The sequence below is a fragment of the Plectropomus leopardus genome, chromosome 21 (assembly GCF_026936395.1).
Source record: "Plectropomus leopardus strain MGB_pleo_1.0 chromosome 21, ASM2693639v1, whole genome shotgun sequence".
Classification (NCBI taxonomy): domain Eukaryota; kingdom Metazoa; phylum Chordata; class Actinopteri; order Perciformes; family Serranidae; genus Plectropomus; species Plectropomus leopardus.
In genome coordinates, this window is record NC_142196.1 from 6,084,965 (window position 1) to 6,107,775 (window position 22,811).

At 41.9% G+C, this 22,811-nt stretch overlaps 1 protein-coding gene across 6 annotated transcripts in view; it reads left to right on the top strand.

The window, feature by feature from the left end:
- mpp7a (MAGUK p55 scaffold protein 7a) overlaps positions 1 to 22,811 on the top strand; it is a 175,035-nt gene that overhangs the window by 138,089 nt on the left and 14,135 nt on the right. For all 6 annotated transcript variants that reach the window (XM_088072300.1, XM_088072301.1, XM_088072302.1 and 3 more), the window contains 4 exons: positions 4,552 to 4,722; positions 12,460 to 12,540; positions 17,359 to 17,452; positions 21,076 to 21,184. In XM_088072300.1, coding sequence (XP_087928426.1) covers positions 4,552 to 4,722; positions 12,460 to 12,540; positions 17,359 to 17,452; positions 21,076 to 21,184 — 455 coding nt within the window. The remainder of the gene's footprint in view (positions 1 to 4,551; positions 4,723 to 12,459; positions 12,541 to 17,358; positions 17,453 to 21,075; positions 21,185 to 22,811) is intronic.

Consider the following 22,811-nt stretch of genomic DNA (forward strand, 5'->3'; position numbering starts at 1 on the left):
GTCTGGAGGACCTAATGCTTGTATTGTTCTCAGGCTTCTCCTCTTTCAGACGCCCGTTGGCAGATGCAAGACTTGAGTCTTTTTTGGTCATCTGTTATATTTTTTTTTTACAAACATTTGTCTCACTGTACTTTTTTCTCTCTGCAGTTGTAGACGTTTCTCTTACAGGTGCTGCTGTGTAGCGATGCACAGGATGTTCGTGTCCAAGTGGGCAGTTTGTATTCACAGTTTGCAGAGGCCTCCGGGCGCTTTCTTTAGGCACATGCTGAATTTCCTACGTGGCTGTTAGATATTATCACTCTGGAAAATGGGCTTGCAGGACTGCTGGCAACTTCCAAGCAATTGTGTGTGTATGCCTATGTGTGTGTGTGTGCATAGTCACAGCTTGTGTTTACACTATGTTAAATATGCTCATCTTTTTTTCCTTCATGTTTCTGTTGTACTGAAAGGACTTTGAATCAAAGTGTCTGTGTGTGTGAGAGAGAGAAAGAGAGACAGTGTGTGTCTGTGAGTGCACGCAATTGCAGTTCTGGCGATTGCCCAGTCACAGCCTGGTGCGCACCATTAGGAGGTGCATGTGTGTGTGTGGGACTAAGGGAAACTTTAGCTCCCTACCCCAACACACACAACTCGTTTTGCAGAAAAACACACCAGGACACTGCCACTACTCAGCTCTCATTCCAGGGAAATTCAAAACAGATCTGTTGTCAACAAATTTGATTTGACCTGTCAAAGCATTTAAAGAGGTATTGGATCTCAGTGCCACACATAGCTGCATTCCTTTTCTGTGAGTAAGCCTTATGTTTGGATCATCCTGTGACAAACATGCTGGTGTTCCAACAAACTCAAGGCTTTTCATGACAAACAGGCAGGCTGCGTTTCAACAGGACCTGAATCGTTCCTTAATTCTGGATCAAATGAGTTTCCATCCCCTCTGTCTAATTCAGTCTCTGCAGTGCCGAAAATGAGGTGGTTGTTGGGAGATGTTGGTGAGGGATGGGGTGCTGCCATAGACAATTTTTTTTTCCCATTTTTAAGCCTCAAGTTTGGCATTTTGATCATTGCCATCTTGGATTTTTGGAGCCATCAAACGACAGCCTATTGTTAAGCGTCTCTGCCCTCTGGCACAGGCAGACAGCAAACTTTTTTTTTTCTTCTTCTTCTTTCTTTTAAATGCTCATGTGCCCATGTGCCAAGTATCATTCTGAGGTTTTTGCGAGTCTGTGAACACAGAGCTCTTCATGAGTTCTTTTTCTTCCTCGGCAGCAGTTTGTCACTTGCAGGGTGGATAATTGATCCATCAGTCTGTTCAAAGTTGACCAGATCAGATCGATGGATGAGAGGAGCAGCTGCTGTAAGTGAATGCAAACTTTTAGACCCAGCAGAATGAGTGGTTAAATTTCACTTTCAATGTGTCTGACATTCTGCTGCTCCGTCTGTGCCCAGAGTATGCCCTGTGCTCCGTGAGTGTGATGCAGTCAGTAACTGAACGGGGTCAGTATTCCAACAGCGCTTCTGATGAACGGTTCAGCCCCCAAAAAAGAGCTCTGTTTCTGGTGACGTATGTTTTCATCATGGCAGGCCACCACAAATAAATGTGTGGGGAAACCCCTGCACAGATTAAACACATTTTTGCCACTAATATACCACAGGTTAAGTTATTAGCACAAGCCTATGGCATTTTACATTGTTTTCTTGTACTCATATGAAGCCAGGAACAATGGCAACACTAAACGTCAATTTGATGCAAAAGTATAGATCCCACTTCAATATTGGCATGAATTTAAGCCTTCAGAAAATGTAAACTCATCACCTTAGAATTGTAAGGATCTAACTGCAGTTTTTGTCATTGAGTTTTTATATATTCTTGTTCGACTTTTTACTGTTATTTAAGGTCATTTCAAGTTAAATTAATTTTGGGGCTTTTTATGAAGCAACAAAAAGGTTCATGTCATTTTTGTTTCTTGGAATGCTAAAGTTATTTAATTTAAATTAGTACAGATGTGGTAACTGGAGAAACTAGCTATAGAGACCAAAGCTTATTTATCGTACCAGGTTGTAAACATGTTTATTTATGCTGTAAAGTATGGCATTTTAAAATGGACATCTATGGGAATTGACTCCCTTCTGCAGCCAGCCTCAAGTGGCTTTTCATGGAACAGCCTTTTTTGGCACTTTTCACCTTGGCTTCATTTTACAGCCCTGAACGGTGCCGCTTGGGTGCTGCTTGCTGCTGCACAGCGCCTTAATTTATTTACCCTAAGGCAGCACTCGAGGGGAGGGCAAGAGAATTCTCCTCATTATTTGGATGGAGCTGTCTAGAAAGGTTTAAGTGATCTTTAGGGGCACTAGATTACTGCGGGCCCTCCTCAGCTGAGGAGCAGCGATTTATAACTGTTGAGTGTCGTAATGAAACCCTGTGCACCTGCCCACCCTGCGGAAAGTAGAGGAGATTGCCACTGAGCCAGTGAGATGGCAGCTTGTCAAACTCTACGACAGAGAGAATTAATGACTATCATAGTATTACTTAAAGCCTAATTAACCAGTAGTGTTTACACTGCGATAAATGGCTGACCAGAGTGGGTTTTTGGAGGTTTGAACTTCCAGAAAATTGACTTCTCGCTTTCAATAGGATATCATTAACATTATACTTTTTAATGTTTATTGTAATGATGTCAACCCTGGTGGATATTGGTTACAGTTTGATGTCTTTACAGGAGAAATGCAGATGAGCGGTGTGTGTTTTCCACTGTGTGGCAGAGGCTAATACTCCCTGGGTGGGGGTAGAGGAGGGGGGCAGAGGGTGCTGAATGAGTAGATTAACCACAGGAGAAATGGCACAGACAACGTAAGCCACAAGTTGCCCACAGTGGAACAAAGTCTGCCCTAAATGTTCAATGTAACACTATATTCAGCACTCCGGCGCGTGTGTACACTCATACGTATACACAAGCTCATGCAAAAACATAATTATTCTGCTCCAATGACTTACAGTGTGTTTCATTTGTAACTCAGCATAGGTCCGTTGCTCCATCCCTTATTAAGGGACTGTTTGGAAAAGAACAAGCTGAGAAGAATGCAGACTCTCTCTCCCTCTCTCTCTTCTCTGCATGTCTGCACAGCCCCACAGTGGTTTGAAAATGTTGTGGAAAGTATTAAGGGGGCGGATATCAGGAGCTGTTTCAAACTCCTGATTCTTCTCCCAGTCCATAATTTTCATGGCTGCCCTAATCTTGCATCATATTTTTGACTTGATTAATTACTGATTAAAAGCTGAAATAATGAAAGAGAAGGCTGAAAACAACCCGTGCCCGTACGCAGAAATAGGATATTAGACGTCTGGGGAGATTTAGCTCTTTTTAAGTTCCACCAACATCTGTCATAAATATGAAACCGTAGTCCTCAAATTAGGGGTAAATGTCTCCTTTTGATTCTGTCGTAGATTATCAGATCAAGGCGTGCGCGCTCTTGGATCGGTACGTTAAGAAGCCTTTGTGATGGCAGTCCAAGGACACGGTGCACACCGTAAACCAATCAGAGATGACGGCAATTGTAAAGTGACCCACGCACACAGGGCAACCTTCCCTCTGCAGCCAGGAGTACCAAATGATACACACACACACATAGACACACACGTAACTCATCACTGTCTAAAACTGCAATGTGAATGAAATGCAAATCACAGCCTGACAGTTATGTGAACAGCCATCCACCAATTAGCAGTAAATTCACATTCTGTTGCAGTCAACATGAAAGGATTTAAAAATAATGGACGTAGCCAGAATGATGTCACCCACTGGTTTGTGGACTCCTGTTTCAAAGACTAGAGTTTGGCATTTTTGCGGTCCCCATCTTGGATTTTTGGAGCGAGAAGTGACTTGAGATGACCATATTTTGACAAGAAGGTGGAGCTGTGGATTTGTAAGTAGATGGTGAATCCAGCTGATAGACCTTTGGGTTGTTTATATGGCAACAGTTCTTGCATGAAACTGCACACACTGAACAGAAATGTAGCTTGAGAGGCTACAAGATTCAAGATGAGTCACTCCTTCTTTGAATAAAAAGGCAATATAGTTTATAAGAAAACATCCAGTAATGTTATATATATAGCTTTCCACAAATTTAAAAGCCTTATTACCTCACCTCGTCTTCAAGATGTATGCAGAAAAGAAGAAAATTAAAATCCACTACATGTCACCGGGGGAAAATATGAATAAAGTGTTTGAGTGCGATATCCAGGGAAACTGTTTGGCCGAGTTTTACGCTGTTCTTCTTTCACCTACAGCAAAGATAGCTGTCATAAAACTGAGCTGCACAATGCAATATGAGGTATTGGACATCGAGCTGTGGAGGTGTTTGCCAAGACCCTGAAACGACCATAAATCCAATTGCACAGCTGCGGGCCTGTGTGTACATATAGTTGTGTCTGAATTTAGAAATCCTCATAGACACACACTGACACAAACATTTTTTAGAGCGGGGTATATTTCAGATTAATGTGTCTCTTTCTGTCTCTTTTCTCTTCCCCTCTCTTTTCATCCTGACCTCCAGCTGGGTTCAGGAGGAGCTTCCGTCTGAGCCGGAGGGACAAGAAGACCAACAAGTCCATGTACGAGTGTAAGAAGAGCGAAATGTACGATATGGCTGACGTGCCCACGTACGAGGAGGTCACTCCGTACCGCAGGCAGAGCGGAGCCAAACACAGGCTGGTGGTCCTAGTAGGTGAGTATAGACACTATAAAAAAAAATACCACTCTTGTCAAATTGTTCAGGTTTCCCACGGTGATGCAATTCCTGGAAAAGTTATGAAATTAGAAAAACAAACCTGTTTTCCAGGCATGGATATGGTGTGGAAGTAACTTAGTGTTTTGGAAAAGTTTGGGTTTCCTTGATCATGGAATACCTGGAAAAGTCATAGAATTTCACTATCACATTTTCCAAGCCTGGAAAAGTCATGGAACTAGTAAAAATCATTGAAAGCTTTTGAAAAATCATAATAATAATAAAAAAATTTCATTGCATTAATGTAACATAAAAGTGAATTAATTTCCTGTGGTTTTGACAATGTTTTGGTTATGTTAGGTTTTTGTTTATGTGTTCATCACAAAAATATCTTAATTTTATACCTACGTTCTGTCTCTACCATCATGTACACCCATTAAGCATGTCAAATATTTTTTTAAGCACTTTTGGCTCAGGGGAGGGTAATACAACTCCAAATAGCTGTATTTTGTACTAATTTTACTGCCAGTTTTGAAAGAAAACATGTCAGCAGGTTTGAAAGGCATTTCCTTTCTTATTTTTTAATTAATTTATAGAAAACTTAAATATTTTGGCAGATTATTTGGCAATATTTTATAGAAAACTTTAAAAATTATTGAGATTTTTTTATTATATTATATTATATTATATTATATTATATTATATTATATTATATTATATTATATTATATTATATTATATTATATTATATTATATTATATTATATTATAATATACATATAATATCTCCATTATGTATTTTTTATATTTTAAGAAAACAGGTTTTGAAGGCATGTTATGGTGATTTGTTTTTCCCTTCCTTTTGAATTTTTGGCAATTTTTGTTCTTTACATTTTTTGAGGATTTTTATAGAAAACATAAATATTTTGGGCAATTTCTTTTCCTTCAATTTTTAATGGGCATGTTTTCTTTATAAATCACTAAAATTTATCACAGCCAAAAAACTGTAAAAACCGAAATTAGTGTTGGATTTTTAAATTTGCGACAGTCCTTGAGCCAGTCATGCGGGATGCTGAAATTAGATCTGAAAGGATTTTGAATCTTATACGCTTGAAAAACACCAGGCAAGTGAGGCAAGAGTTTTTTTAAAATTATTTTGGGTCCTTGAAAAGTCAAGGTAAAGTTTTGAAATTCTGTCCATGACTGTGTGTAGAAACCTTGTCTGATGTCACAGCTTACCTCACACTTTGTTTTTTGGGGGGGCTGTTTTGCTGTTAAACTTGGCACTGTGGATTTTAATATAAAGCCTCACCTCCCAGCATGGTGACACATATAGATCACAGAAACAAGTGTGACTCAGAGTTTTGCAGCTCCAGAAGCCCCAGGTGGCCCGGCCTTGCCCTTCCACGACCCCTAACCCAGAAACTAACTTCCCAACGCAACCCGCCGTCATCCCGGGCCTCCTTAATTTAGACTTTTAGCACTTGGAGGAATCGACGCAGCAGACCTCATATTAATCAGTCACATTTAGTGCTTTCATTTACGGCACCTCACTCTCAATGTCCTTTCAATTTTTCGAGCCGACGGAATTGTTAACACTTGCCTGGAGGAGCGGGTGTTACAAAGCCCTCCAAAGAGCTTTATAACGTGCCAAGGTCTTGAAATGAATTTAGCGGTTTCTCATTCTGTATTTGTGGTTGGAAGACGAGTGTTGCCAGTGAATGGTGGAACGATATGCGAAGCCAGGTGCAACAGTAAAGACTTAAATCTTTCCCGGGACCGACTGTACCATGGGTGAGCCTTTCCACATTTTTCCTTTTTTAGGTTTCGTGACAAAAAATGACAAAAATGTCCCAGACACCGATGGAAGAAAACATTCCCTAAATTTTCAGTGATTCCTTCCAATCTATTTCCATTCATCAAGGACTGAGAAAGTCTTCATCTTTTTGTTATACGGATCTTGACAGCAGGTTTTAAACATTTGTAAGGTTAATCCAGGAGTTTACACCACTAGCTGCAAGGTCCCAATTTTTCTCTCCCTCTCACGCATGCTCTGTGCTGAGGTTTTGGTCCTAGCCTGATTGACCAGGCCTTGGTTCACTTAAATACGCCACACAGAGCATGGACTTCATCAGGCGTATTGCTAATTAGCGAGCCCATTTTCCTGCCAGCACGCCACAGTGTTACACAGAGGATGCTGAACCTCTCCCACCTGTCACGCTAATGTAAATATTTTCAATTAACGTCCGTAATTTGGAGGACAACCTATGGACAATTTCACACGTAACGAAGCGGAGGGCCAAGGAAAGATCTGCTTTATGTTCCTCTGCCTCCCTCTCTCCTTCTTCCTCTCCCCGGAGCCTCCTGACTTTTCTTATTCGAAATCTTTTCCCTCCAACACTTTTCTTGGTAACTGCTCTTTCCTTTTTCTGTTTAGGGTGAGATGGGGTTTAAGGTCACGTGTTTTCAACACTCTATTATCCATTATTGTATGTGAAAAAGTAATTCATTTAGGTTGTAGCCTAATGTTTAACGGGAGGGGTTAAGCAAACGGTCAATTGAATAATTCAGAGAAGAGGTGAAGTCTGCGTTAGACGGGACACAGCCCTCTCTGCATGACATGACCTCAGCAGCACTTTTTCCGCTCTGCTCAGGCACAGCCCTCCGATTATTTTGATATCAAACATCTCCATCTCGCAAAACTTTCCAGGAATGCCCAAAGGCGTTTCTTCATTAATGTGGACGCACGAGTCCACGGTACCCACTAATGAATGACCCACTGCCCACCTCTCACACAGATCTGGTTCAAAATCAAGATGCTTATCTGGGTTTTTATGCCTTTGAAATCGGACGGCCAACAAAAATATATTTTTTACATTCTGCATGCATAGTTTGACTAAACCGCTGATGGTTTTGAAAGAAATCTGATTATTTAACCTGACAAAATGCTGTGCTGATTTCCACATTTCCCGGTAACTCGACACACTGCACTTACATGCTGATGAATTGAAAGTTTTTAGTTTGGGGTTTCGACCTAACCTTTACACCGAAGTGAATGTTTATCCAAATATATAAAATTAGAAGCTTATTTCAGCTTCTGTTGAATTTGTAGTGGCAGTGCATTGTAAATGATGTGGCGTTACCACACTGCAGCACTGTCATTCTTTAAATGTGGTACAGCACAGAGCAGTGCTGCAGTACACCCTGCCCTGGATGTGAGGCGGGCTGGGAGGTTTGAGGCTGGGTCGTGGCTCTGGGGCCCACAGCCGAACCTCGTCGGGCCCGGCCTCGGCCTCTCAGCACAAACTGCATGCGATGTGCTCCACGCTTGGCCTGGAAGTTATTAAGCTCGCGATATTAAAAGCTACTTCTCTAATGAGTGCGGTAATGAAATCTGACACTTTTACTGGCACGGCGATCTGCGAGGCCGGGAGCACTGCAAGAGGGCCAGCAAAGGAGACAAATGGAGGGAGAGAGAAACGCATAAACACGATGTAAATACGGCAGCTCAGTCCAGAAAGTTTGCAAGAGTTATGCCTTTTTTTATTGTAGCGCTCAGACTTATAATGCTGCTGTTGTATCGGGGCATTGTTAAGGACAAACAATGCACAAAGAGGTGGCGTGTTTAAGGTCAGACGGTGGAACAGGACCACAGGGCACTGCTTCTGCTTGTAAAGGACCTGGTGGTGGGCCTGTTGGGCCCCCTTGGCAGGCGGTGGTACAGCTGGAATAAGCTTTAATCGCCACCTGAGGTATTCTGACGAAGGCCTGCTGCCATGCATCATTGATATCACAAGTGGCAAGCAAGGGAGCCATGTACAAGGTGAAAATGGTTTTACGAGCGTGCAGAAGTGGGGCCGTTACTCATACCAAAGGTAGCAGCGCTGGCCCCCGGCTCCTGGGCTCTGATACACGCTCAGATTCAAGCAAACGAGCTCGTGCGGAGGTTTTGTGGCCTGCCGGGAGGACTGTCTGCACCGCTGTGATAGGGCTCATAAAAGAGCCCCTTTTTACCACGCTCTGCCACCTTCAGCACCTACAACAACATTGGTCCACGGCCTTGTTCAAACAGCGCCGCCGCATTCCACCCGCGCTCCCGAAACAAATTCAAAATGAACTCCATTTCCTCATCTTAATAAATCATCCAAGCCCTCAACCCCCAGGTACTCTGACTTTTTTTTTCTCCTGACTGAAAAACTCTCCCCAGCTAAGATTGATTGCTGTCTTCACTTGGCCATGTGCTTGTTTATGAGAGACGGGAACCACAGAATGCCTCTCGCCGTCTTTTTTTTCTCCCTCTCTCTTTTTGAATTCAGCGTGCGAGCGCGCTGAGGAAACAGCTTTTATCACTTACAGCACAATAGTACCCGAACCATGTGTTTCTGGGTGCAGGAGTAACGGGAAAAGTGTGAATTTGTCCGTGTGTGAAGGCTGCCAGCGTTCAGAGATTACCCTTAAAAGAGCCTCGTTGTCCACACCTATTTATCAGGTTGTGGATCACTGTAAAACCTTCCTGCTTCACACCAGATGAAATGTTAGAGCAGTGGCGCAGATAGCACGAGAGGAAACAGGAGCGCTCTTTCTCTTAGCTTGTTTTTTCTCTCTCTCTCTCTGCCTCTCCGTCTCTTTCCACCTAATCCGCATCGCTGAGTGAACTCATTGTCCGTTTGTTTTAGAGGAGCGGCCTGCTAAACACATTTGCCTGGAGAAACGAATTTCCAATAGGGTTTGATGCGATTGTAGTGCCTGCCCAGAACGTCAGGCATGCGAGGAATCTCGAGCCCAGATCAAGCGCTGTCTCTGACTGTCCACACACTGCGGAGCTGTGGTGAAACACCGAAACGCCCAGCCATGCACTTGTTACTTCAAAACTGATTTTTCTCCAGTTTGCTGAAGGCAGTGATGCCAGTCGGGTCAAATTAGGATGATGTAGCACCTGTTTAACAACCACCAAAACCTGAAGAAAGGCTTTTAGAGACCTTTGGATATTAACTCAGTGACTTTGACCAAACCAAACCCAGCATAAACAACATTTTTAGGTTCTTCACATTGTTATCTCTGCATCTACTAACTGCATTTTTGCATGAAATTAAGACCTTCATACCCTATTATATCTGTTCAAAACAGCTTCCAAAGCTGCCATATTTTTTATGTTCCTAAATATCAAAATTAAATTACTCCGCTCAGCTTGATTGGACTTTACCAGCTCCACATGTTGGACACGTAGCTGGAGGGATCCTCAGCTTTTTGAGCCACAGATGAATCAATAGTCAATAATCTCTCCTGCCTTCTTCTCTCTAACTCAGTTTCCACACTGAGGATGTGATGGAAAATCCAGCCGACTGGTGACAATAGGGGGAAAAGGCTTCCTTATACCTCCGCCATGTAGAATAATGGAGGTTTAATGGTCTGCCGAAATACAGTGAAGGGAGAGCAGCTTCAAAAAAGCCTGTAACTGTAGAATCAGCCTGGCTTTCTCATTTTAAATCAATTATCTTTGCTTGAAAGGCTTTCACTGGGTTGATTGTGTTTTAATAGAATATGAAATTAAATTCACACTGTGGTGAATTGATTTGATCTTACATAACAAAAACACAGAAAAACACTCTTAGAGGAGAAAAACAGTGACACTGGTATAGAAGTACCAAAAGCATACCGAAAAAACTGAAGGGAAAATAATACATATTTATTGACTCCAGAGAGAAATTTAACATTACAGCAGCATAAACAGGCAAAAAACAGGCGAAAAAATGTTTGAATGACATAGATACAAAATTAAAGAAGGATATTACCTTAAAAATGGTACAAAAAAATAAAGAAAATAGTACAATGTAAATTGAAAGTTTTAGATATTTAACTATTTCTTATACGACTGTTCAAATTATGTAATTGGGAACCAAGTCCTGAAATTCCTGGAAAAGTTCCTGAAAAAAACTGTTTTCCAGGCCTTGAAGTGGTGTGGAATTAACGAGAAATTTAAAAAAAAAATGGTTGTAAATATTAATTAATATTGGCAATACAAATTAACCTACTAGAACAATAAAATAAATCGCCTTTTCAGTCCACTGGACACACAAAACAGAGAAAACAGACTCACAATACATAATGCAGTATCTGTTTTTGCAACACGCAGCATATCATAAAATATCAAAAATCTAAGTAATATTATATCCTGACTTATATATGGCGATAATATCGTATCGTTGATTCCCACTCTTACAAACATAGGGCCCTGTTTAGAGGTTCTGTAGCATGGTCTACAGTGCGTGGCCCAAATGCGTGCCAAAGCCCATTTTGGCGGATAAACTGGGTTCCAGCTGCGGCGCAGGCACAGAGGGGTTGTATTTAGACTGAGTTAGTCATGGGTGTGTTTTGGGCGGAACATGAATTAACCAATCTCTGCGCCAGCTCCTATTCCCTTTGAAAGCCAGGTGCGCCAGGAATTGGTGGATTGCGATCTAAATGATGGATTTGGCGAATGACATATGTGAGAGGTGAAGAAACCGAACTGTTTTTGCACGAGGGAAGGCGCGCGAGCAGATAATTTGCGGAAGCAGCAGATATACAAAAAAGCAGCAGACACAGCAGGCATGGGAAGAGGTAGGGGTGCAGGTTTAATATTTTTTTTTGGAACCTCCAGAACAGCCTTACAATGCAGAAAAGTTAACAGTGACGTGAGGAGGGGTAAACAAAGCTTGGTGCTTCGTAAAAATCAAGCAGAAACGGTAGGAGGTAGCTGATCTCTCAGTGCACGTGTTACTGCTGACCTATTTGGGTTAACTGGCATCGGCACACACGGGTCAGCCTCACGGCTTCCTACGCTCTGTAATGTGCCCTCATTTATGTCCAAGAGACATCCGTGACACATATCAATGTTGTGCAACACACAACATGCCACAAAGAATGCTTCGACTTTGAGGGCTGTATTGTGATGTTCCACGTGACTTATCCAAACATCTGAACCGCATGCAGGCGCATCTCGCTGTCTGAATAATCCGCCCTTTAAACAGCAGGAAACAGACTGCGCTGCTGCTTTTTTTATTTTTACCAGCTTTTATTTGATCAATGGCTTATTCGCTTTCTGTTGCCTAAAAATAGCAATAAACCAACAGTGCGCTTGACCACACCTCACTTTAACAGCGACACGTCCAGGGGCGCAGCTACATTTGTTAGTTATCTTACGTTAGCTGTCTTACGTTAGTTATCTTACGCTAGGCGCAAGGTGCCTAGCGTAAGATAGAGCCCAAAGAGTTTGACAGTGATTGTTTGCTGGCCAGCCAAGGTCTAAAAGGGAGACGGCGCAGTTGCATCATGGGAAGTGTAGTGTTTTGGGAGCTTTCTAATACAAGAAACAGAGAGTGAGGTTATATTGGAACCTACTGCCTCAATTTTGACAATCTTTATTTTTTTAAGTCTTTCTGAGTCCTTTTATGTCTTTTTTGAGTCCCCCAGCTTAATGGAGGTGCATGATTAAATTAACATTGATATTACATAGTAAATCTGTTGAATGCTTACAATATTGTTTAGTATGTTTAATATGATTATAGTTATATAAAAAGATTATTTTTAAGTAGGAGAAACAGATGTCACTAATAGCATTAATGATGTTATGTCCTCTACATTAAGCAAAGAGCGTAGGACATTCAACATGGCGGTCTGTCCCTGTGGCCTGACTGGAGAGAAGCACTGATGGATTCTGTGACCTTTGTTAAATTAATGATGTGTTTGTGTTTGTGCAGGACCCACAGGAGTCGGCTTGAATGAGCTCAAGAGGAAACTGTTGATCTCAGACCCCCAGCACTTCAGCGTGACCATCCCACGTAAGTTCCCTCCACCCATCCCGCCGAGGTTAGATCCCCATCTGTTTGTGCGTGCGGATCGGTGGTCAGGTCCAGCATTAATTCAGCATCTCCCAGTAGATTCCATTTGTCCTCCAGTCTTTCCTCTCTGTGCGTTTCTTCTTTCTTATTCGTGTGTATCTGTTTGTCTTATGTGTGAATGTGTGTTTTATACATTGTGTCCACTATAAGCCTTCTAGCAGACCACAGTTTTAGATCTGCTATTCATTGGCAAATAACTTTTACAGGGAAAGAAAACACCATTTGGTTTTCTCCGCATGCTGCATTCACACCAGCTTATAAGAAAGCCAGGTGCACTGTGGGACATCAGGAAACAGCACATACAATAATTCTGTTCAACCTACAACAAGAAGACTTTAAATTATGCTCTATAATAAGCTAAAATTGCATTATATGGCAGGCATAAAAGTTGTACTTTGAATAAATATAAAACCACTTTTTGAATCAGCAGCAACTAAACCACATGTTGCCATCTTCTGCATTTATTCTCTTTTTCTATTTTTTTTTCTCTATTTGATCTTTTTTAGGGAAGATTTTTTTAAGAGCAAGTAAACAAACATTTTTTTCTTGTTTTATATCTGTCCTCTTTTCACTCCTGAAAAAGTTTAAATGTTGAGGTAGAAATACATTTTTATGTCTCTTTATGTCACATTATTATGCCAGCAATAACCTTGGCTGCAGGCCTTTTGTTTTCAGGTCGTCGATTCGTATGTCCATATGAAACATTCTTGTGAACGTGATATCTCGAGAACGCCTTGAGGGAATTACATCAGATTTGGCATAAATGTTTACTTGGACATAACAATGGGCTGATTAGAATTTGATGGTCAAAGGTCAAGGTCATTTAACTCAGGAGCATTACATATTACATGTTTTTAGCTATAACTCAATATGCCAATTATGGCAATATTTCATTTTTTTCTGGCCATTAATCAACATCATATCTCAGAAACAGGAGGGGACACATTTAGTTGGTGACACTTATCTTGGGTTCCCATCTTGAAATTGGGCTGATATGGATCTTCTGTGCTTCCGAGGGGTTAGATCCTTTAGGTTAGCTTTAAATGCAACCTGACAGCTTTGCGGATGCATATGAAGTAAAATCTTTATGCCTCCGCAGCTACAACTGTGGCTGGAGGCATTATGTTTTCATGTTGTCCGTCCATCTGAGTGAACGTAGGTCCGGCCTATTCTTGTTCCTTGAGGGAATTTCTTCAAATTTTGCACAAACCTCCACTTGGACTCAAGGATGACCTGATTCGATTTTGGTGTTCAGAGCTCAAGGTCACTGTGACCTTGCATTTGTCTTGTTTTTGTGAATGCAATATCTATAGATGGCCTTGAGGGATTTTCCTCAAATTTGGCACAAATGTCCACTTGGACTTAAGAATGAAATGATTAGAATCTGGATGTCTAAGGTCAAAGATCAAGGTCACAGTAACCTCATGCAGCATGTCTTTGGCCATAACTCAAGAACCATCAAGACCAATGTTGAAACTGTGCTGGCTGTATAGATCTTCTGTGTGTGACGCATCAGTGTTTTCACAGATATGGATAAACTGTAAGTGCAACTTGACTGGTGCACGGAGGCATACAGCCAGGCAGGCAGTATATCTAGTTTTCATATTTAATTTTGAGGCATTTTTGCCTCTGTTGTGATAGTGAGACAGACAGGAGTGAGAGCAGTAAGACATGCAGGGATGATTCCTAGCAGGAATTGAACGAGGGACGTTGCCTCTTAACCACAAGGACACCCAGACAAAAATATTATCATCCCACTCTATTTCTGTGTTCTGTACACATTTCTTTCAGTTAGTGAGCGCTCAGTTTAACAAGTGTGATTTCAGGACAACTCACTGTTGACATCAAGATACTCAAAGACTGATCAAGCAAAGACTGATGGTTTTGGTGAGCTGCTTTTCTTTGGAGAAGGGAACCCTCCAGGAGTGCGCGATATGGCCCTAAAGATAATGATATTCTTGACGATATGACAAAATACTGTAAAATATAAAAGATATTTTATTATTAATTACAAGAATATAGAATTACACCAAAATATGTTATAGTAAATGCTAAACAATAAAGTATTTTCTTAAGTTTGTTAAGAACAACAGTAATTGGTAGCAAATTTGCACTCATGCTTGTTGTTGCCATGCGTAACGGTATGACATTATGCGAATACGTTGGAATATTGCCGTTATCGTGATATGATTTTTTTTTTTTAACCATGTTAAAAATTAAACCAGTACTATCATGAATGTTACGATATGGCACACCCCTAGCACCCCCTCAAACATTTCATATCTGTCACCACAGCTGCGTCACCATGGGGATAAGTCGCCTCCCTCTCTACTCGTCTCACTCCGTTTGTTTACAAGAAGCCTCTTGTGCACCTGTCCACTGAAACAAACACACTGGAAACACACTCTCAGAGAAATGTAAGCACACAAGTTGCCAGATCAAACTCGGTCTGCACAGACAGCGCCCCGGTGCACCCTGCGAGCTTTTAGCAACAAATCAAAATAATCACTTTAGGTGAAGGATGTTTAGCTTACTTGTTCCAGTTTAGTTTTCACAGTGTGTGAGCACTTGTGTGCTGCTTGAGGGATGAAGGCCGGCTCTGAGACACACACACACGCACACACACTCACAGGGAGCTGTCTGGCAGTGAGAAACACCCAGGGCACGGCTGCTCCTCTCAAGGCCCGGGCGGTTGTTTCTCCTCCTGTGTAATTGTCAGCTTTTCACAGTCTGCCTGACAAGCTCCGAATGATGGAGGAAACTGCGTTTTTCTACCTCCTGAAGACATGCCATTCCACTGCTTCATGAATTGGCACCGCGGTCCTCGTTCCCCTTTCTTTTTCAGCTTATTTCTCACTTTCTTTCTGTCTGTTTCTGTCTCTTTCCTCCGCCGCCTCCTCCCTTTTTTTTCTCCTTTTAAGGACCCAACGACAGCTTGCCATAATTCTGAACACCATCCAGACGGCTGGCTCTCCAAACCTTGCGAGCTTTTTTAAGTTCTGTGCAGTTGTGAGATGTCCCGCAGCCAGCACGTTGGGACAAATAAATCTTTTTGATTTATACTTTTAAACAGGGCGATGGCATTAGTAATTTCGTAGTTACCATCTGGGGCTTGGAGGGAAACTGCGACATGACTTTGAGGAAATATGAGGACTGCTGATATTAATTGCCGTGTTTGTTACATGCCGTGTGGCATAATGAATGTGTCCCAGTCAAAGTCTGACACTTGAAATGTCCCTGGTATTAAAATCCCATCGGTGGGGCCTTTTTTTTTCCACGAGGCATGTTAATTGTTCTCAAATGTGACCTGTGATGCTGCGTTTAATAGAGCCCAGACAGCCTGATTCTGACCCATATAGAAGACGTATGGCACAAGTCCTGGCTCTCATCGAGAGGAAAGAGACTCGGAAAGTATCTCGTCTCCTTCTTTTTTAGCGTTTGATTGCTGCCAATGGACACATGGATGTGTTTAACACTTGCTGTTGTTTCGGATTAAGCCTGAAAGCGTTACCCCTTTTTGTTAATTTGAAAACCGGAGCTTTGGAGACCACCGGCTTGTGGCTCGGTTAGGATTTTTTTCCTCTCTCTCTCTTTCTGCTTGTCGCTGTAAAATGTAAACCAGCCGTCTAAGCAACACAAAGAGCATAGCAATAAGCCATTAGAGTAGGGGGTTAAACATTTTGATTCCAATCCAAGTTTACTGATATTTTCCATGATTTGGGATTGAACGGATGCACATTCTTTTGTTGCACTGTAATTATTTTCTGTGCCACAAAACAGATGCCAAAATAGCCTATGGTGGATGGTGTCAGGCTAACTACCAAGGGGGCTGTTTGGCCGTGTCCTACACATTTCTGAATGGGAGGTATAAGTATATGTTATCTTATGACAAGGCTGTTTTGGCGTCCTCCTCGTGTTTTTCCTACTGTTGTCTGGGGTTGACGACAGAAACTCATTGATCTTCCTCAGTGTCCTCTCCACCGCGGTTGGATTTATGGCTGTCTTTCCTTCTCAAGCAAGTGACACATTGTATAAATCACACCATTGGTTTTCCATGAACCTTGCAGATCAGTCTGGACCGTGTGAAGGAAAGGCGCTGGTCCACTACCAGGGCACAGCCACAACACATGCTGACAAAAAGAACAACTCAGAGTAGAGTAAAGCGGCACTTGGCAGTTTGGGTTGTAGGTGATAAAAAGTTTAATAGTTGGTTTTGGAGCGTCTGACGGGCGTACGCTCTCCCCTCTGACCTTTGAAGTGCTCCTGAAAGGAGTCGGAGTGTGAGTCGACCCCTTGACCCTTACAAATCCTCCAGCCCTGCTTGCTCACGTTCCCTCCACGTGCCGCCCCCACCGCCTATTTTACAGCGTGGCTTTATGGTTTATGGCCAAGTAAATGTAGGGACTTGATGTTAATGAGAGCTCCCAAACTCAATTACCTTACAGCGGCTAACACTGGCGGCTAACGCTCCAGCTTCTGTTTCTACAGTCATATTACAAGAGACAAATTTAATAAGACACAGTAAACCTCTGCTGAATGTCAGTTAAGTGTCTGAGTTTAGTGCTGCAGCTCTACAGGTTGTGTATTTTATGGTGCTATTACACAATAATATATACAAGGGTTGGCATGGCCCAGCGCGCTGTGTTTCAGACTTCCAGCGATGTTAACAAGGGGCTCAGTTCAGATGCTTTCAGCCCCAACGGTGAGTCAGACAGTCTGGGTTTGAGGTAATCGCTCCTTCTCTGCTCCTCTCCGCAGACACCAGTCGGGCCAAGAAGAGCCAAGAGAGCGACGGCGTGGAGTACCACTTCATCTCCAAACATCTGTTTGAGACGGATATCCACAATAACAAGTAGGTACAACTCCTATAAGTAAAGAAACTAATGAGTGAACCAACACACTGTTCAACTAACTTTATACAGTGGACATGGACTACAGATATTCATTAAAGTAATATTTCTGACTTAAAAACGTACAAACTCACCTCTGCCGTACTTTGACAACACTACATTACCAAAAAAGAGGAAATCAGGTTGCAGAACTCTTCTTCCATAAGCAGTGGTTATTCTCCCACACTGCAAACAAATCAGTTTACCAAATATGTGTTCAGATTTTTTTTTTAAGGGGAACACCACCTCCAGTGCTGTGCAAAAGTCTTAGGACGCCTTAAACTTTGTTATTTTAGCAAGGTTTTTAATGGCCATACTGAAATACATCTAGAACATGAAAGAAATATGTATACAGTATTAAAAATGCAAATATTTCACAATAAAACAACTTAAGCAGGCTAAAGGTTCATACATTTAGTGTGACCTTTCTTTCCACTGAGCATGTCTTGAAACACCAGGTTGCATCAAGATGTTTCCAAAGTTAAATATTGATTATTTGAGCTACTTTTTGTTAATGGTAGTACGATTCTATGTACTAAATATTGACTACAGTCTGATGAGGCTATTTTAGTTATTTGGTATTTCAATGCATTGTACATGTTCTGTGTATTCTTTATTTGTATCTTAATGAAGAGACTGAGAAACTGGAAACCAGGGAAGTAGGTCTCAAACTTGTGATGTCATAGGGTATAGACTCTGGAGCTGCTCCATAGACCATGAATGGGAGCCTGATTTTGTGGAACCACAGAATGTCTGTTTTCTTTTTGAGACCCATGTGAGCTTTATTCTGTTGTAGTGCTCTCAGCTCTGAAACAGAAAATGTTGCCATACACTCAGAACATTCCCCTTGTTGTTCACAGTGTCATCCATAAAATATTTCACTATTTATTGTCAGTGGAGCAGTTTCAGACTTCATACTCCATGGCATCACAATTTTGAGTGTTAGCACTCTAGTTTTTGGATTTGGGAGAGAGTTGTTGATGTTTATTGATTTTTTTTTAACTGTCTTAGACCAGAGGAATAACATAAATGAATGTTTGCCGTAGTTCCCCTTTAAGAAAACAAGACATTTAGACTTAATAGGAGATTTTTTTTTGCAGTATACACATTTTCAGTCACACTATCTTTATCTTGATGGTCACAAAGTTGCTTCCTGTGTCTTCAAATAATAATTAATAAGTGTAACTCCAACTGTTTCATACAGTGGATTAACAGAGGCAGAGAAAGGAAAACAGAGATTACAAGAACAAAGTCATAATATTCTAATAAGAAAGGTGTTGTTTTGAAGGGGGAAAAGTCAAAATATGACATTTTCCAATGAAAAGGTATGTCGTTATGAGACTAAATTCATAGTATGAAAACTGAAGTGTTCTTAGATTTCAAAAACAAAATGTCTCATTCTTTTTCCGACATCTTGAACATGTTTTGATCACTTTTTGGCTCAGCTGTCCTCCACAAAGTCCCTGCTTCAGTATTTTCCAGCTGCTGCTTTAAAACAGTCTCAGATATACTCCTGCATCGTGTAATTAGTTTGATTCTATTAAAATATCCTTAACTCTATGAAAATAGGGTGCTTATTGTTGAAAAGTATAACTTTGAGTAACCCATATTCCATCCACACTCATTTGACAAATAAAGTTTAGTAAAATCCTTTTATATATCAACAATGATCTCTAAATGTTGGGACTTTATATTATTATTATTATTTTTTTTATCTGCTAATTATCTTGTACTTTTTAAAAATGTCTTGCTAATTTTGGGTCAATTCTTCAGTCGTTGCTCAATGCCTTTTTTTCCACGTTTTCAAAAAAATAAAGCCAATTTTCTCAAGTTTCAAGCGGTAAATTTAGTTTTTTGGGGTTTTTTTCTATTTTGAAGTTTAACAAAGGAAAATGTGTTTAATATTTGTGCGATCTGAGAGCTCTGACCCTAATGAAAACAACAGAAGCGCTTTCTCTCTATGTCCTCGGGGACACGAGAGGCAGTGCGGCCGTCTGACTGGTCCCCGACTTGCTGCCACTGTTCAAACACAGCCTCCCTGCTGTCGTCTGTGTGTCTCTGTAACCGAGTGTGAGCTGGTGTTGACAGGGTCGGGCCCTGTGTTGGTAACAGATCTCCAGACAGTGGCCCCGAGGTCTCCTGTCTCTGCTTCCTCCTCTCCTCAGGCGCTCTCTCTGAATGCAGCCACACGGCGGCCCGCCTTGACATTTGCGGCCGACAAATTGAAATGCAAGTTGTAATAGTCATAAGGATGATTGATGCTTTTCTGTCGGTCTCACACGAGCTGGAAAAGGAGGGAGGAGAAAAGATATACTGTAGGGTGCACATGCAAAACATTTACACACGCAAACACACGCACACTGCATCTGACATACTGTAGAGGGAAGCCTGTGGTGGTGAGGGCATATAGAGTGTCAGAGCATGCAGAGAGGAGAAGGCAAAGGGGGGGCTGTATATTTAGGCCATGTTGCGGTGTAGGTCGAGGCATGCAATGTTTTTCAGGGAGTCGGAGGGGTGAGTGACACAGCTGTGATGTGGGGTGGATGCGTGGGACACTCCACGCTGAAATTACAAGGCAGCAAAGTAGACGAGGAGTGAGATGAACTTGTTTGCGTTATGCCTCATCGCATGCAGCAGAAACAATGCAGAAATAAAAGGGTCCACAACAACGTGTGTTTAGTAGAACAACTTTCCCAAGGGAAGCCCTGTTCTGTGTCAAAATGGCAACAATGCGCGCTCTCGATATAACTCCACTGGCATGCTTTACTGTAATCTATAAACCTTCCACCTCTGACGGCAAACAGCGCTGATAGGTGTGAGTATTTAAACACAGGCTACTGTAAGCTCTTAATGAATTTCCCATAACCGAATATAAGGTTTTTTATAAAAAAGAAAAAAAAAAGCTGAGTAAAACTTTCTTACATGGGCAATTACCATAAAACCTTCTTTTTACATGGCATCAGTTGCAGCCATTCTGTCCGACACTCGTCATGAGCAGACTGCGAGCATACCACACACTCCTATTAGCTTCAAATTCTTTCCACGTTGTTACTCTCCTCGCTGCCTTTTTTCCTCCTTGTTTTCAGCTAAAAATACACTAGTGGCTTTTTTTTTTTTTTTTCTCGTGACAGCCGATTGGTGTGAAAGAGGGAAGATTATCTGGTGAAGAAGTGTTTGTTTGCTTGCTGGGCTTAAAATCCTTGTGGATTAAAGGAGGGGAGGTTTTTGGCATCCAGGGGCTTTGTGGGTTTTTCTGGAACAAACAGGTGTTATTGATTGAAAGGGGTTGCATAGGAGATTATATAAAAACACGCTGGGCCAAAACGTCTGGTTTTTGAGTTCTGCGAGAGAATGCTATCTTCAGATCTGTCAGCGGTTGAGAGAGTAATCCCGCTGTCTCTGTGGATTTGTAGGGTTTTTATATATCATTATTTCTAAGATGAATCTCAGGAGTGTGCTGACACAGTCGACCAGATTAGGACGAGATTCTAATGTTGCTTTAGGTACTAATCCCCGCACGAAAAATTGTGTTTTCTTACTCGACAATCTCATTTCTTCTCTCTTTCAATCTCTTTCCGTCCCTCAGGTTCATCGAGTATGGCGAGTACAAAGGGAATTACTACGGGACAAGTCTAGACTCGATACGCTCCGTCCTCTCCAAGAACAAAGTGTGCCTATTGGATGTGCAGCCTCATGTGAGTGACCCTTCCTTTCCATCTCGCTATCCCAGCATCCCTGTACTTTTAGCCCTTGGCCCCTCTGCCCCTACCTATCTTCTAAAGCAGATCTCCTTCGCCCCTGGCTTTCCTGAGGCCTTGGCTGCCTACTAGGCTAGCAAAAGCTGATTTTAAAGGGGGCAATTACTGCTAATTTCCTCTATTTGAAGATTTCCTCTTTGGCTTATGTGTCTTGGGTGGTGGCGATCAGACCCTACACAAATGGTCGGTTCGTCGCTGACTCCCAACAAAACCCTTGAGCACGATTCCCATTAGTCCAGGGCTGGGCCTGTATCGTCCAGCTAGTGCCCCACCAGCTCCTTTCTGTTTGTTTTTGCTGGGTGGATAATGACAGACACAAATACACCATTATATAGATTAGCCTGGCAGGTTCTCAAACCACCCTGGCCTGAGCAGCAGTGAGACTCAGCCCCAGGGCCCTCGGCTAAAGTGTGTGAGAAAGCATCTGTGAAAGCTCATGTGGGTTTATGTACACTTGTATGTGCTTTTTTGCTTTTTGGCATACATTTGTGGTGTTGTGTAAGCCAATAGTCATCCCCCCTACCTCCACCATGAGCCCACTCTCCAACGTGACTCATGGATCAGATCAGTGGCAGTGTCAAAGCATGTTATTGCTCCCATGCTGACTCAGTGAGCGGCTGATGAGAGCTGAGATGAATGCTTCCCAGTGGTTCCTCTCCTGCCCCTCCTTTGGCTTTTAATCCATCTTCCTATCAGTTGTGGCTTCTGGACCCACTGCCTATTAGCACAGTGGGAAGCTGTGGTTGCAGTGCCAGAACCAGGGGAGAGCCTGAAGCCTGACGCCACCACTAACCAGCTCTGACCTCTCTTCTACCTCTTGAGAACCAGATTGGTGGTGTCGTGTCATACAATTGTCACCAGAAAGAAGAGACAAATAGGCGGTTCATATGTACACAGAAATATAACCTTAATTATATTCCAAAAAAAAAAAAACATGTGCTACACAAACAGAGGCCTGCTTTTAGTTTGTTTCACCCACCCATATGTTGAAACAGTGGTTGCAAACCCCTTTGGCTTTTAACACATTAAAATGCACTGGTTTTACCCTTAACGAGAGTTCCCGTTCATTTTTTCCAAAGTTAGACTGTGAGGTACTTATCCACAGTCAGTGTTTTACATAGTAGATGTCTGTTGGCACGCCCCCAGTTTGGATAAGCAGGCCAGAGTCCCGAACCTACACAAATTACTTCTGTGGAGGGGTCAGCAACAAAACATATTTGAGCCACCCAGTAAAATCAATATCGGTTTAAGTGTACATTATTTTAAGAATATTTTTATGGCTTAACCTTTCTGTTAGACAGCAATCTAATGAAGATTGAAGATCTGAGAAGTTAAGCCATTATATCTGTATTCAAAGCCACAACAACAACAACACTTTAAAAAATAAAAAACGGAAACCTCAACTCAATAGCATACACTTAAACTGTCATAGATTGTTTTAGGTGGGACTTTTTAGGTACTTAAAATAGGTTTTACTGCTATATTCCATCGACAGCAGTACTTCTTCAAAGTGAGGACAAGCCCACCGTCATCTACAGTATGTGTTACACAGATTATGGATAAG